Source organism: Argopecten irradians, chromosome 2 (assembly GCF_041381155.1).
Source record: "Argopecten irradians isolate NY chromosome 2, Ai_NY, whole genome shotgun sequence".
In the NCBI taxonomy this organism is placed as follows: domain Eukaryota; kingdom Metazoa; phylum Mollusca; class Bivalvia; order Pectinida; family Pectinidae; genus Argopecten; species Argopecten irradians.
The window spans coordinates 59,949,775-59,965,542 of NC_091135.1; the positions used below are offsets into that span (position 1 = coordinate 59,949,775).

Genomic DNA, 15,768 nt, shown 5'->3' on the forward strand with positions numbered 1-15,768 from the left:
TGACAAACAAATCTCCATTTTAGGATAATTTCGCTTCTTTGTGATTTCGTATTGCTATGGGTATTTTATTTTAAGCCATATTTTGTGTATTTTACAATTGTATTGGAGAGTAGCTAGGAATTAGATCACACAGACTCCATATTCGCATGCGTCATATTCCCCACATTAAGCTTACAAGTTTGACATTTCGTTCAGTGGATGTCTTTGTGCTACATGCTTCGGGGGTGTTGTGGACTGACTTGCTTCTAATGCAGAGACGTGTTAGATATGTAGAACATTGCCTCACTAAGTGTAAGCTCATGCAAAACATTTCTCGTGATATATGAATAATACACTAGCATTGATCATATTATAGAGACTGTTTAACAGCACCAAGGTCGATTTACGTTTCAAATGGACAGCCGGCTATCAAAACGATAACGTTACACATCTACACCCAGTAGAATCAATGAGATACACGAAACAGGCAGACTGAGGTCTACTTACAGTTATTACTCAGTATACAAATGCCATGCCTGCTGTAACGAACGTTTTTTAACGTTTACATTAGCACCCACTACACTTGAGATATTATAATTCGTGGTCCTAACATGAGCAAGTGATCACACTCTTTAACGTAACATGAGAGACCGATAGTGTTTTATGTTATATGGTTACAGGACTGACCAGTCATGGTATATATGGTTACATGACTGACCAGTCATTGAATGATAACAGGACTGACCAGTCATTGTATATATGGTAACAGGACTGAACAGTCATTGTTTGTATTATAACAGGACTGACCAGTCATTGTATATATGGTTACAGGACTGACCAGTCATTGTATGTATGGTAACATAATTGACCGGTCATTGTATGGTAAGAGGACTGACCAGTTATTGTATGTATGATAACAAGGACTGACCAGTTATTGAATGTATGATAACAGGACTGACCAATCATTGTATGTATGGTAACAGGACTGACGACCAGTCATTGTATGGTAACAGGACTGATCAGTCATTAAACGTGTGGTAACAGGACTGACCAGTCATTGTATATATGGTAACAAAGACTGATAAGTCATTGTATGTATGATAACAGGACTGACCAGTCATTGTATGTATGGTAACAGGACTGACCGGTCATTGTATGTATGGAAACAGGACTGACCAGTCATTGTATGTATGGTAACAGGAATGACGACCAGTCATTGTATGTATGGTAACAGGACTGAACAGTCATTGTACGTATGGTAACAGGGCTGACGACCAGTCATTATATGGTAACAGGACTGACCAGTCATTGAATGTATGCTAACAGGACTGACCGGTCATTGTATGTATGGTAACAGGACTGACCAGTCATTGTATGGTAACAGGACTGACCAGTCATTAAACGTATGGTAACAGGACTGACTAGTAATTGTATGCACGATAAAAGGACTGACCAGTCATTGTATGTATGGTAACGGGACGGACCAGTAACTGTTTATAACAAACCGATATACCACAATAAAATTTTGGATTTGCTGATAACAAGAATACTTTAATCGATCGGTTAGGTTCTAAATTGTTAAGGAAACGATTGGTTGTTGTCTGTTGGTAACATTGAACAGGAATGCCCAATCAGTCACGGTCTGAATGGTAACAGGAATGATTCCTCATGGTCTGAACCGTAACAGAAGCGATCGGTCACAATCTGAATTTTAAAAACGGTTGGTCGTGTCACAGGGACCTGGCACGACTTTTTTTAAACAAACAGTATACATATATATATATTATAGTAACAAGGGTATGAACTCGGCGGTCGAGAAAAACGGACCTATTTTTTTAAAACCATGATTATTTTAATAAATGGGTTCTATACAACATTGACTGATATCTTACCCTAAAGAAAAATAATTTATCTTTCCATTGAGTGCTTGATGAACAAAATTGGCCAAGTATTGACGAAGTTATGGCTTGATGAATGGGGAAATTTACGAAAAATATGCTAGGTAGACATTTCCCTGTCCGGTCGAAATGTCGTCTCGGCTCTAATGGGTACCTCAAAAACCAAGCCAAAATCACAAAATCTACGACTGTGTTCATCCACAATCTCCTTTGGAGGTGTCATGGCCCGTACTCTGCTGAAACTCCATTTAAACATCGTGTAGCTCACTTACTTTAACCGTCACCGCCATGTTCATTTTTCTCTCGGAACGCTTCTCGACTTTACATATCGTGACTACATTATGCAAATTATGTTATGTTGTGCTTGTCGGTAAACTCGAGAAGCGTTCCGAAGAACAAATGAACATGGCGGTGACGGTTAAAGTAAGTGAGCTACACGATGTTTAAATGGAGTTTCAACAAAGTACGGGCCATGACACCTCCAAAGGAGATTGTGGATGAACACAGTTATGGGTAGTGTTTAGCGCCACAAGCGTAGATTTTGTGATTTTGGCTTGGTTTTTGAGGTACCCATTAGAGCCGAGACGACATTTCGACCGGACAGGGAAATGTCTACCTAGCATATTTTTCGTAAATTTCCCCATTCATCAAGCCATAACTTCGTCAATACTTGGCCAATTTTGTTCATCAAGCACTCAATGGAAAGATAAATTATTTCTCTTTAAAATAAGTTATCCGTCAATATTGTATAGAACCCATTTATTAAAATAATCACGGTTTGAAAAAAATAGGTCCGTTTTTCTCGACCGCCGAGTTCATACCCTTGATACTATAATATATGTATGTATACTATTGGTTAAAAAAATTTCGTGCCAGGTCCCTGTGGGTCGTGTTGGTAACAGCAATAACTGTTCTATGAAAGGCCGTTCATGTCAGAAACGAGATGTTTTAACGCGTTATCATTTAACGCGTTAAACACACTTTAATTGACATAGAATAACGTTACCGAGACACCTCTATCACAAGAGTTCGCTTCGCAAACAGGCCTCGATAAAAGTTCATAGCATTTCACGCGTTAAAAATTACTTTTAACGAGGCCCGTTTGCGAAGCGAACTCTTGTGATAGATGTGTCTCGGTAACGTTATTCTATGTAAATCATCCATAGTGCAGCGCAAGACAGTATCGAAAGTCACACTATCGCGTGCTTTCAAACAATATACTTAAAAAAAATAAAAATAAAACATCAGTGAAAGATAAACCTTCCAATTTGATTCCTTCACTGAATCTAATATTTGCATTTTGTCCTGAATCTTAATTTAAAAGCCGTTTTACATGGCCATTTTCTTCGGAATTTTCAGCCTGGCAACGGGTATGTTATTCTATTTATATAATCTTCAAAATGGAGGAAATAAAGAGAATACTAAGAATAATCTATACAATGCCTTGTAAAGAATTTTACATGCACGTATAACCTGAAATAAAGTAGAGGTTTTTCCAATACTGTATTATTCATTATCTGAATTATTTGAATTTATTCCCACTTCATTGTTCCGGTAGTGTAATTCATCTTTGCAATAAGAAGAAGACTGTGAAATTAAATTTGTCTTCCGCCCAACGTTTTGCTTCGTTTTTTTCGTTTTGTTTTCGTAAAGTATTTCAAAATCGACCACTTTTTTTTACACTAAGTTCTTATGAAGGCACGGACTTTTTCAAATGAAAAAAGCTAGGGATTTTGAAAAATATGCGGCCGTTATAATGGTCGAAGTGATGTATATATATAGGTAGATATTCAGATAATGACAATAATATATATAGTTTTTTTCACCATTATCAATCTCTATCTCATTTCCGTATTCTGTTTCAGAAGAATTTGATTTTGGTTTTATCAGTATGGAAAGAATTACGAGGCCAATAAATCATACGGAGACAAAAAGCGAAACCAAAAATCTCTAAATCACAATTCTAACCACAGAACATGCCTATTGCCAAAATTAATAAAATGGCTTTAGTGTAACCAATTTCTTCTCTCCTCAAAAAGAAGTTTTTTTGGTGCGCGAAGAAAATAATTAGTTTAAACATATTTTATTGCCATAGCAACAGGATCGGGCACAAGTTAATTCTTAGTTACAAACGCCCTTTCCATTACAATTTACAAAACATATTTTTTTTTTTACCAGAATGACACATCGTCGGAAACCCATGACCCATCGATATATTTTTACTGTTCACAAACGGCTGTGGATTTTCGATCATATGGGAAAGGCGAAAAGCACAGTTTCCTATGTGCCAACATAACGACGTTTCTGTTTGGTTGTCAAGTTTGACGTGATCAAAAAATTATTAACGTGATAAAAATAGTTAACGCGTTAAATGTTAGCGTACTAGCATCATGCTGTTTTAACGCGTTAAATTATCAAACATGCCTGTCGTGGTAAAATTAATACCAAAAATACACACTATAAATTTTGGTGTCTATGCTCAGTTATGTCCATACACTGTCTAGAACTAGAATCTTTGTTGGTAGCAAGGTGCACACACGTGTTCTGTACGGTAAATGTATTGTATAATGAGTGAGTGGAATTGCCACCCTGGATTTGATTACTGACATTAATTTCCTTGGTGCAGTAATTTTGAACAAAAAGTGAACACGTGACTTGTCATTTCCCATTCATTTTTTTAAATTGCCACAAACTGCTGGAAGCTAGCGATGGCGAATCAGCTTCATGTTGCTCGTCGATCCTAACAAAGCTAAATGGCCTGTTAGGGCGCACGCAATGAGCAAAGACAGATGGGCTAAGCTGCACACAATGTAATAAACCATTTCGCTTTTTCACTAAAGGAATTTCGACCATATCTGTTCCTCATGGCTTTGCAATTACACAAATCTAAGGGAGCGATATGACAGGCCAGCGCGATATCTACAGTTACATCACAGTCAGACAGCGTCTACAGCTGTGCGCTGACTACAGTCGGCGTTAGGGTAAGACATTTCAGATATATACGACACACTTTCTCATTCATGTAACCCGCATCTGTTCTGATGGGCATACGTTTGGACGGTTGTAGGAAGACCGACTGCTACACCGAAGACGACTGGGCTATATAATCGCCTCCTGGGACTCGCCAACGTGTCCGGATATCGTCTGATGCTCGCTTGATTCTGGAGAGTGATTACATAATCAGCGGACTGTTTTCTCTCAAGATGTTATGGACGTCACGTCGTTAAGGTTTACACCATTGGAAACCATGCTGCTGGAAGGCTCAGTTCATTGATCTATTTCTAAACAGTCGGTGCATACAAACTACATATAACTATGTAAACGTTGGTGTAAGACAACAAATAGTCTATTAGTTTGAAGTAGGTGGAGGATTATATTTTATCGGGGATGGAATCCTTCACATAGTTGAGTCAAATTACTCCGAATCGGAAAGATTTATAAGTTAACTGGAAAAAGGAAGACATGTATAGCCAAATCTTGTTTCTCTTATGTAAGTATCACTATCTTATTCAGTACATATGTTAAACATTAAAACTCTTATTTATTTGGAATTTTCATATGTTTTATATGAGGTTTTGTTAGAATGAATATTTCTTTGATTTTTTTTTGAGACTCTATAAAAGAAATATAATAAATTGATTTTGTAATGATATTGACGTCAAGCTATCTCAATGTGAGTTAAAACTACTTTATAGAGTACTACTCCAGTAGCTTGTGTTTATATATAAACGTCACGGAAACTCGGTGGCGACTACCGTAAAATGCGGAAGCTACACATATCCTTTCAATTTAGTATACACGATATTTAATTAAGTCCTGTAATATCAGGTATGGTTCCATATCGCCATGTAAAATCACCAAACATATGAAAATTCAGGAGGATTTAAAACAAGAAGTTTTGTAACAGTTCACTGCATTTCGCATAGAGAGCATGTTAAGTTTATAAATATTAATGATGTTTTCCCTTGGGGATAACATCTGTCAATGTTCGTGTGTGGTTAACTGATGGATATATCTTCGTTTTATTATTCATTTTTTTCTATTAAAATCCTTAAACTAAAACCTACTGACAGACATGCCTGTAGCGTTGGTAACATAATGGATGCAATGAGCAGTTTGAATGCTACGTTTCGTGTGACGGCCCATCTCTTTCATCATGTTTGTTTATTGATTAATTGTAGGTTAAACCTAGTCCCACATCACATGAACTACATATCAATGGAACGCCTGACAAGGGCACAGCAGGCGGATTATATTGCTGCTAAACCCTGCAACACACAGGTACGTGCATTAACTCCGATTTTCTATGCATCTTAACATGGCGTCTTTTTCTCGTTTGGTGATGTGATGTCTTTGTAAAAGGTTTAGAGAAAGAGTCGTATCCTATTACAGAACCAAGGCGCTTCCAAGTGACTAATAGAACAAGTATTGGTCCCAAGGCACCCTCTGGGCACCAGCAGAGACTTTAATTGTTTACTAGAGTCTTCTGTTGTTCTAAGACTATTCCAGACAGAAAAGATACCACTAGATATATGAGAATACTAAATATAAGTTAAAACATTGTGATATTTGCATGTTGGTTTGTGATAGAAACTACTATTTGCAATTTCATAACATGCCACTTGAAGTAAGGTTCTATGTTGTGTTGTTTGAGTATGTATTGGCTTTTGAGAGTTTAAATTGTGCTATACGTAGCCCCGAGAACAGTAACTTCTAATGAGTGATTTATAACGACACGTCGAGGACATGGCAACATCTGCAACGTCTACCGTACATGATCAAAACTAATATTCTTTTGGAAGCCATTCGTTTTATTCTAGTAAGATGGCGATTTGACGACATTGAAGTACGCATTCTTTTGTTCAATATCACAAATCATAATAGCAGACAACATATGCATTGCAAATCGCAGTCAATTTCTGCTTTGATACTGTTTTAAACAGACATTAGTTAATGATTAGGCGAAAATAATTTGTTATAAAATTCACAACTGGCTGTATTGTTGTAAATCGAATCTGGATCCAAGTTTTTGTTTAAGTATCTATTGTAATCTTAGGTAGACTCGAACCTTAATCCCTAAGTATGACAGTCATTCCAATGACTTGTTTTATCTTATGTCTTCTATGCTACACTATGGATGATGAACATGCATCGTAATCAACAGCTACTTAATATACCAGAGTCCATCAGTGTATCCTATAAATAGACTGACAAGTAAATACGTGGACATTTATCACATTAACATCGATGGCCTTGGGGACAACACACGGTCTAATGGCTCGGTAGGAAGGAAGTGGTTAGATGGTGGCAGCTTCATACTTCCTTTAACCACTAAAAGTCATATAGTTTAACGAGAGTGATATAATAGTAAGTTAAAGTTGTCCATTACAATATCATAAGTGAAAAGTAGTCAGCAAAGTGATCACATTGGTGGAACATCAACTGTCGTATAGGGAGTTTAAGTTTGATTTTCGTACAAGTGATCACATTGGTGGAACATCAACTGTAGTATACGGAGTTTAAGTTTGATTTTCGTAAGTATTTTATGTTTCATTACTTACATTGGTGGAACATCAACTGTGTATAGGGAGTTTAAGTTTGATTTTCGTACAAGTGATCACATTGGTGGAACATCAACTGTCGTATAGGGAGTTTAAGTTTGATTTTCGTACAAGTGATCACATTGGTGGAACATCAACTGTAGTATACGGAGTTTAAGTTTGATTTTCGTAAGTATTTTATGTTTCATTACTTATTGATATTATAGTGTGTTTTAAATTTATTTCATGTGAATTTATAAGTTAAATTACTCAAATTTCGTTAGGCATTTAGTTACAGATTAAGTTAGGATATTTACCAACATTGTATATCTCTTTAGGTAACGAATTCCAGTGATTTCGGTTCGAGTGTGCAATATTTGTCATACTTTCAAAAGATAGCAACTTGTAAAACTCTTTTAGCAATTAAAATTGCTAATTAAATTTACCGCAAGCTGCAGTTAAGTATAAACACGCTAGTGTATGACAGGCGGAAAGCTGAGTTATAATATATTAAATATGTCCAAAATGACAGTAAAACCCAAAAACAGTAAATCTTGTCATAAGAAACACGAAGTGTGTATTATACATACCTACTGTATGTGTTGTAGACGCCAAAGAAACACGACACATATTGATGCAGACAAAACGAGAGCCATGGACATCGATCTCAATATCAAATCGGTATGTATTCATACACTTACATAAAGACATTTATATTGCCGGTAATCATTATATTACATTAGAGGTTCTTTTGGTGCATATTTAGCTGGGTAAGATATTATACTAGAAATTCTAAAAAGAGGAGTACCCCGTCTATTACCTGATCGAGGTCACAATAGACCGAGTGCCTGACACGCGATACAATGTGAGCAGGTTGGGGTTGTTTTTAGATATCGACTATAGGGATAACAAACACATTGTTGAATTGATCTTTTACATATTTTATGTTCTCACCGGAAACATGAATCATTCGTATTGATTATTAACCAGTAAGTTATAATTTACATGGTAATATATACTGTGTTGTGGACATTGTGATTTTTTTTCGGAGGTCAAAATTGCTAACTGATGAAATTTAATAAATCCTAGTACATAACATAAGTAAAGTATAATATTGAGTTGGGTACCAAATAAATTCTATCCAGAAGAGAAGAGGGATGAAGAGAAAAGACAAATATCTAACAGCATTATCTGTTCTGTCGCGAATTATTGTGCAATTTGGGGGAACTTTAATTGAAAGATCAATTCGAGAGTTGATAGACATGACCGCCGATATAAATACAGTCGTATAATATAAGGTCTGGTGCAATGCACTGTACGACATTTATGTGTATCGACCAATAAAATGATGCTATAAGCACTTACACTGTACGACCTATGTGTATATAGCATCATGAATAGCTAAGGCTTATACATACTGTCTAAACATTAACACGATTTGATAGCAAATTTATCAACCAACCTTATATTTTCATGTTTTGCATACATACGTGTTTCATTTGTCCATTTGGTGGACTGTGTGCCTTTTACGTTGTTTTGTTATACATTACATATACATTTTTTTCGGCATTGCCTTTATTATTGCAGATTCTAACCATGAGAATAAAACGTTTAAATAACCTACCCTAAATCCTTATATAACTATTGATATTCTTTCCTAGATCTAACCATCTGGAGATCTCGTATAATTCTGTATTTACCTTCATATTGTCCTTTATCGATATAGAACTAGTCTTCAGACATCGAAACGTTCTTTTCTTTTACCAAATAAGACATCGTTCCATCGCATACGAATTCGGTCCAAAAGGAGTGTAACATAAGGCATGCGTATAAGGTTATTGTACATTGTAACCTAACATCTACTTATTGATCACTCCTCAGGACACCGCCATTGAAAACAATATGACCTTGTGCGTGCCACTGTTTTCCTAGTATTGATTTTCCAACAATCGGTTCCTGTATAGAGATTGGAATATCTATCGTTTATTTTCATTTTCGCTAAATCTATTGAAATATCAAAAGAGACAATAGCTTTGCATTGATTACTAGCGGTATGGATTTAATGACTCTTATACATTTGCATGTGACATTTAATGTATATTCGACATTATCTAAACATGTACAATTTATTTACACATTATTTATAACTGGTACATCCAGAGTTCACTGAACATGAACTGTACATTTAACATCTGTTCTGGTGTCTTTTTGACCTTGCAGTGTAATCTGTTTACAGCTTTGTAATTTTATTTTTGTACGTGTGAATTCGGTAATTTCATTTTTGTACGTGTGAATTCGGTAATTTTATTTTTGTACATGTGAATTCGGTATAAAGCATGACGAAGTATGTATTTTGCTACAATTTCCCTCTCATGTGTAGTGTTTTATTGCTTTATTTTTTCAGTTGGTTCAGTTTACTCTGAGTTCATTTTGTACATTGGTTTGTTTGTGGGTTTTATACATCCACATTGGTTGACTGCCGTAAGTACATCATTGTACGTTTAAAACATTCGGTGGAGGCACGCATGCATGGCTAGTAGCACGCCATTCCCACAGAGAGTAATTAGTATACCCTAATGTGTGGTCCTTAATTAACACCCTGATCCCTACTAACATCACAAGGCTCTACAGACAGACACAACATTGATGCACATTAAACGTGTCGCTTTTAATGCTGATGTAATCTACTACAGTATAGGATCAAAACACTCTCCTCCACACAAACCTCTTGCACGTAGTTTAGATAAATCTGCCCACATTCATTTTGTAAACAATCATTTTGGTAAGAACGCTTAATATTTCCTCTTGAAGTGATAGGTGAAATCAAACGTTTATGTCCCGTTACGTAACACAAAATACAAGACTCTTTTGTTTGTGACGTCAGAGTGCATGTCAGACACTTTGGGAATCTGTTTGATACCATGAGTTAAAATAGGACCAATACCAAAATGTTTTATTTAAATATAAACCAATAGTTTGGTAGCTTTTAAATCAAATTATCATCTTTACCTTACATAGAGATATTTTTTGCTGGAAATAAGGAGAGACTTGTTTGACGTAACAGAATTGTTTCCGCATTGTCTGTATCATGTTGAGACTTACTATTTATAATACTAACAACTTTGTATTGCAAACAAATGACTGCATAGTAGAATGGATAGAAAGTTCTTACAATGTCAATAGTTAGTGATTCCTCCATGACCGTTTCACCACTATTAAAAAGACACAATATCATTTGTAGTTTTTTTTGGTTAGAAAATAAAGTGATAGCATTGTTGCATGCTGCAAGTCTACTTATCCGACTTAAACAGTGCCTTATAACTAGCTTGTGGATTGTCGCATGTATCAGTTAAGTAAACTGTGGAAGAAGTTTTTAGCCTACGATTAGGTTCAAAACTATTTCTTAGAGCATGATTCCTGTTAAAGACAAGCTTTAAACTATTAATATTGTAAGTTACCAGCGAACACCCTGGACCCAACAAATGATATCTAGGATATGATACGAATCTAGAATAAATCACCTATACAAATAGTGTTTTATTGATTCAAAGTAAAATAAATCAACACAAAGATTTCATGTACTAATTCCTCATTATTTCTACAACAGTGTGTGTTTACGATGAAGACGGTTAATAAACTAATAACACGTCCTTGACGTTGCATATAGAAGCATTCATTACATAGTCGGCAACGGAAACGTATGACGCTAATAGGATATGGATAGACATGTATCTGCATATTAATCGCCTTTCTATAGCTTACTACATAGCATTCTATCTAACTAACGTTGTGGTCGTGTACTGGTCTAGTCTGTGGCACGTCGGTCACAAAACATCAATGTCCAGACATATAGTAAAGACATCAAAAGTCAGTGGGGAAGCCAGCTCTCAGAATGACTTTGATAGAGCGGTGCATAAAACTTCCAACGCTGCCAAAATTTCTGATAAACAACTGTACTTCCATTAAGGCTTTGCAATAGATAGTAATGGTTACGTATCGCTATGTGTTTTACCAACAGAGCAGGTTTCGCTTGGATTGGCTGAATAATTTGAGGAGTAATGTCTATTTTTCTAAAGGATGCATCTGAATTTCACATATCAACCGGTCTTTATATTTGAACAAATTTTAATCTTCAAAAGTTATGTTGAATATTACATGATGATAAGGGAACAAAAAGTGGCCCTAACGCTTAAACTCATTCGATCAGTTTACGTGCTGTTAGTATATGCTAGTTAAATCTTTCACAATAATCATATAATTATTAGGCTTAAAAAATAATGATGATGTCATTGTAATCCAGTTAGTGTAGTGTATTGTATGGCATACATTTTCTATTAACATTTTACTAACTTTGAATGCATACTTACCTTCACCATATAGCTGAGATATGAGGAACAGTGTGTAGACTGTAATTCTGATATATATGGTTTACAGGTAAATTGTACAAAATAAAATACAATGTATATTAATACTTTATGATGTTAGAATAGTCCTTTGTGACTATCTTTGTAATTGCATATTAAATACGTTCCCGTGATCTTGCATCTGGCAATTTAGCTTTTAGTTCAATCAAAACGTATCGTCAATTTCTATGCTCAAGACGACCTTTGTAATATTTGCTTTTAGTTGTTCAATACACTTTGTTTGGTTGATTTAACTATTCAATAATTAAAGTTTCTGCTTGAAGTTCCATAATTAAATAAAGTGCATGTGTTTGATATTTTTAATACTTTACTTTAGCCATAGTACTGAGAAGCAGTGTTATTAGTGTAATGGGGACTACTTTCTAGTGACAGATTGTTTGTTTTGTATTGTTTTGGAGTTTTACTAAGGATTAACTTGAATAGATTTTTTTTATGTTATAGAGATAAAACACAAAAATCTGAGTGTACTCTAAAAAACGCTGTTTATGATGAGAGGACACATTTTTGTGTTATATTTCCAAAACAGAAAAAAACTATATTCAAATTAACCCTTAGTTCAATTTACTGAAGATAATCTCCTCAAAATTATAAATTATTTTTGGGACTCCTTCCTCTCTGAAATCAGCCAATCGGAAGCGACGTTGCAAACCGCGACGCCATTCTTTCCTTTATGGGCTGATGTTGTAAAGTTTTAAGCAAATGAAAATGCTCGTTACAAGCAAAATTTATTTAAAACAGAACGTTTCTTTTCCACTCAGTGGTATCGATATGACCTCCATCGTCATAGACCCACGATGGTTGGTCTACGCTTCACTGAATTATCACCGCAGCGTACAGCGTAGTGCAACCATCCCTGTGTCATCGATAGCGAAAGTAGTACGTTTGTCTTTCTCAGAGATTTCTTGATGGGATGTGGATAGAAATGATCCCCTTTCCATACACTATTTTTTTCTCGGATGGGTATTTATTCCATGCCAACACGCAGACTAACACACATGATTTATATAAGTTGTCGTGATATTTTTGTAACGTTTTTCCTTTCTTGGATAGTTCACATACCTATGCTCATTGTTATAATAGTAATGAGAATGATCTCCTGATTAAGATATCTGAAAAATGTTTGTGATTTCGATGTCAACAAGCATATCAGTATGTGATTCCTAAATAACTAGATAAACTTAGCAAACCCATGCTCAATTTTATATTTGAGCTCGTTGTGAATTAACAAAGACCCACGGCGTTTCCTCTATCGTTATATTGTCTTTTGACAGCATCAATTTGGTTAAAGTTGCTACATATAAATTGGTTCTGTGTTGGAGTATTCTCATTTTTTAAAAGCAAGAATTTTTTATTTCGACTGTCAAAGTAATATTTGCTGTGCCGAGTCAACCTTTGTAATAAGATTGATATCTACACCAACCGATGACACTGCTCTCTTCCGTTAGGTGTAATGTAGTAATAGCGATACATCCGCCAGAAAATGTAGCGCCAGACGATCAGACGACAAAATACGCCATGAAACATTACAAGATAAATAATTTGATAAATGCAAGCAATGCTCTAGGAGCGTAGGACTTCAATTTGTCGGTAAATGCATTTGCAAATCAATGTTATTTTTTGTTCGTTTCAGATTCGACGAAAATGGTGGAAGTCGGGATGTTCTCGGTACAAACCGATTTTGATCGGTGCCATCACTCTTTTTGCTTTATTTGTGGTGACAGAAATAATTTCTCTTCGGTCTGCTACGCCGAATGTATCTGTGACACGAGAAACCAAAAAATCCCGGAGTTTGGTAGAAAAAGTTGTTCAAAGGGCAGCAACTCGTGTTAAGTCACATCATTCTCCAATCTTACTGGCGTTTGTATTCAACGGTACTCTACCCTTCGTGTATAACTGGATATGCAATGTGCGGGATTTAATTTCTTACGAAAATGTGGTTTTCATTACATTGAATGATCAGGACAAAGATGATATAGAGAGTTTCGAATCTTCGGTCAATGTATTTTCCATAGAACAGGAATTAGAACAAATGAGTATATCACGAAAAATTAGAAATATTCAATTACTGAAGTGGGAAGTAGATTTAATATTTCTCTTACTGAAAAGAAATATCAATGTATTTGTGTTTCGTGTAGAATCAGTTTGGTTACAAAACCCAATGATATTATTTGAAAAAATGTTATATTCTGATAAAAGTTTAGATGTGATAACAACAACATTTTCGGGATACCCTTACGTACTAGACACTAGACTTTTCCTGATTAAGTCCAGTGCTGAGTCTATCTCCCTTATGAGTGAACATTCTAGCCATCTAAATAATATACTTTTCCGTTTAATCAACAGACTTAGTCGAATATTTTCTTATGAAGACCCTTTTCAGTACTTCCCCCAACTTATATACCATCGATTTGGAAATATAAAATACAGTTTATTACCCGTTAAACATTTTGCAGATGTGCCATGGTACGTGAAATTAACTTCATCACAAAGTAACCCGGACAAAAGTAACATTTTCCTAATACGTAGTTATTACCCACGTGAGGAGCAAACTAAGGATACCATAAGCACCATGAAGGATTTTGATTTATGGTTTCTAGGTGACAATAACAACTGTATGCTGGAACGTGTAGCGTCGCTACAGAATCAAATTGTATGATATTCAAATGTGACTTGTCTTTGTTCTCAATTCATATCACTAAAGAGACTCTGAATATCTTAAGCACGCCGGAAAAAAGAGTTTTTTGTAATAATACCTTGACAAGTAAACATGTGTTTGTTAATATTTTGGAGTGTGGTTGTCGGCATTTCTGTGTGTGACTGTGTAGAGAAAGTGTAGTGTATGTGATGTGGTAATAACATTCCTATGGGCGCTGCTGATGTCCTTCAGTTCTTTGTTCATCTCAATATCTCGATATGATATCTCGAAGATTCCAGTTACTTTCTAAAAACATTGCATAACTAACTTATGAAATTTCGGGCATGTATTTCAGTTTCAAAATATCCTGAATAGTTGATGTTTTTGTCTCAATATTTTCGAGATATAACGAAGTATTTTCATCATCTCGAAATAATGAAATTAATCGATATGGTAGTAATCCACTTTCGTTCATTCCGGGGACATCATTTTGTCATATTCTATAAGTTGTAGGTTTCACGTTCCAATCATGATTGTAGCAATATATCTCCACCCACTTATCATTGACTGTTAAGGCCAGGTATGATGCTTATCATTTACATACAATCCTTCAAATTGATTTCAATTGATTCTTTGCATAATATATAATTGAACTCAAATCTAACCATTTTGTGTGGAACACACTGTACTGACTGTGATCTAAGAACCATAAAAAACCCCGTTTATTCTGTATAAGTGGCTTTGAACTGACATGTTATAAGTTTTTTGAGTAAGAGGGATACGCTTATTGTAACAAACATGTAGTTATTACGTAACATTTCCATATCTGTGTTCAGATCGCCGGTTCAGATTGCCGGTTCAGATTGCCTATATTAGGCATTCCGGACATCATTACTATGATATGTATTGAGATCTGTACAATATAAGGCAATAATTACTTTGCAAAACATTAAAAATCGAAATACGTGCTGACAATATCTTGTGTTGTGTTTTTTATAAACATGTGACTATGAAAAATCTTTACAGTAAAGCTAATACTATTTTAACACTGATTGTTATTAACAGGCTTCTATAATGAGGTAAAATCAGTTGACCTGGATTTCTATGGTAAGGTAAGGTAATTCCTGATTTGTATGGTGAGGTAAGGTCATTTCTGATTTGAATGGTGAGGTTAGGTGATTTGACCTGGATTTGTATGGCGAGGTAATGTCATTTCTGATTTGTATGGCGAGGTAAGGTGATTTGACCTGGATTTGTATGGCGAGGTTAGGTCATTTTCCCTGGATTTGTAT

General features: G+C 35.4%; 1 protein-coding gene across 6 annotated transcripts; it reads left to right on the plus strand.

Annotated features, from left to right (window-relative positions):
- Positions 1 to 4,127: 4,127 nt before the first annotated feature.
- LOC138316107 (uncharacterized) lies at positions 4,128 to 15,451 on the plus strand. Of its 6 annotated transcripts, none has more exons than XR_011207594.1 (5): positions 4,128 to 5,367; positions 6,059 to 6,158; positions 8,026 to 8,098; positions 9,822 to 9,912; positions 13,472 to 13,610. XR_011207594.1 is itself a non-coding variant. In XM_069257612.1 (4 exons), exons 3-4 carry the CDS (start codon positions 8,072 to 8,074, stop codon positions 14,495 to 14,497), a joined length of 1,053 nt encoding a protein of 350 aa, XP_069113713.1. In that variant the 5' UTR covers positions 4,667 to 5,367; positions 6,059 to 6,158; positions 8,026 to 8,071; the 3' UTR covers positions 14,498 to 15,451. The 6 variants fall into 6 exon arrangements, 3 of the variants coding, with proteins under 3 accessions (XP_069113712.1, XP_069113713.1, XP_069113714.1); XR_011207592.1 differs by having other exon boundaries at positions 4,420 to 5,367; positions 9,822 to 9,898; positions 13,472 to 13,612; XM_069257612.1 differs by lacking the exon at positions 9,822 to 9,912 and having other exon boundaries at positions 4,667 to 5,367; positions 13,472 to 15,451.
- Positions 15,452 to 15,768: the final 317 nt, after the last annotated feature.

Excerpts from the sequence above, each read along its gene's own strand:
- LOC138316107 (XM_069257611.1), top strand. Across the intron at positions 6,159-13,471 it reads CTAAACCCTGCAACACACAG|ATTCGACGAAAATGGTGGAA; the intron begins GTACGTGCATTA and ends TGTTCGTTTCAG.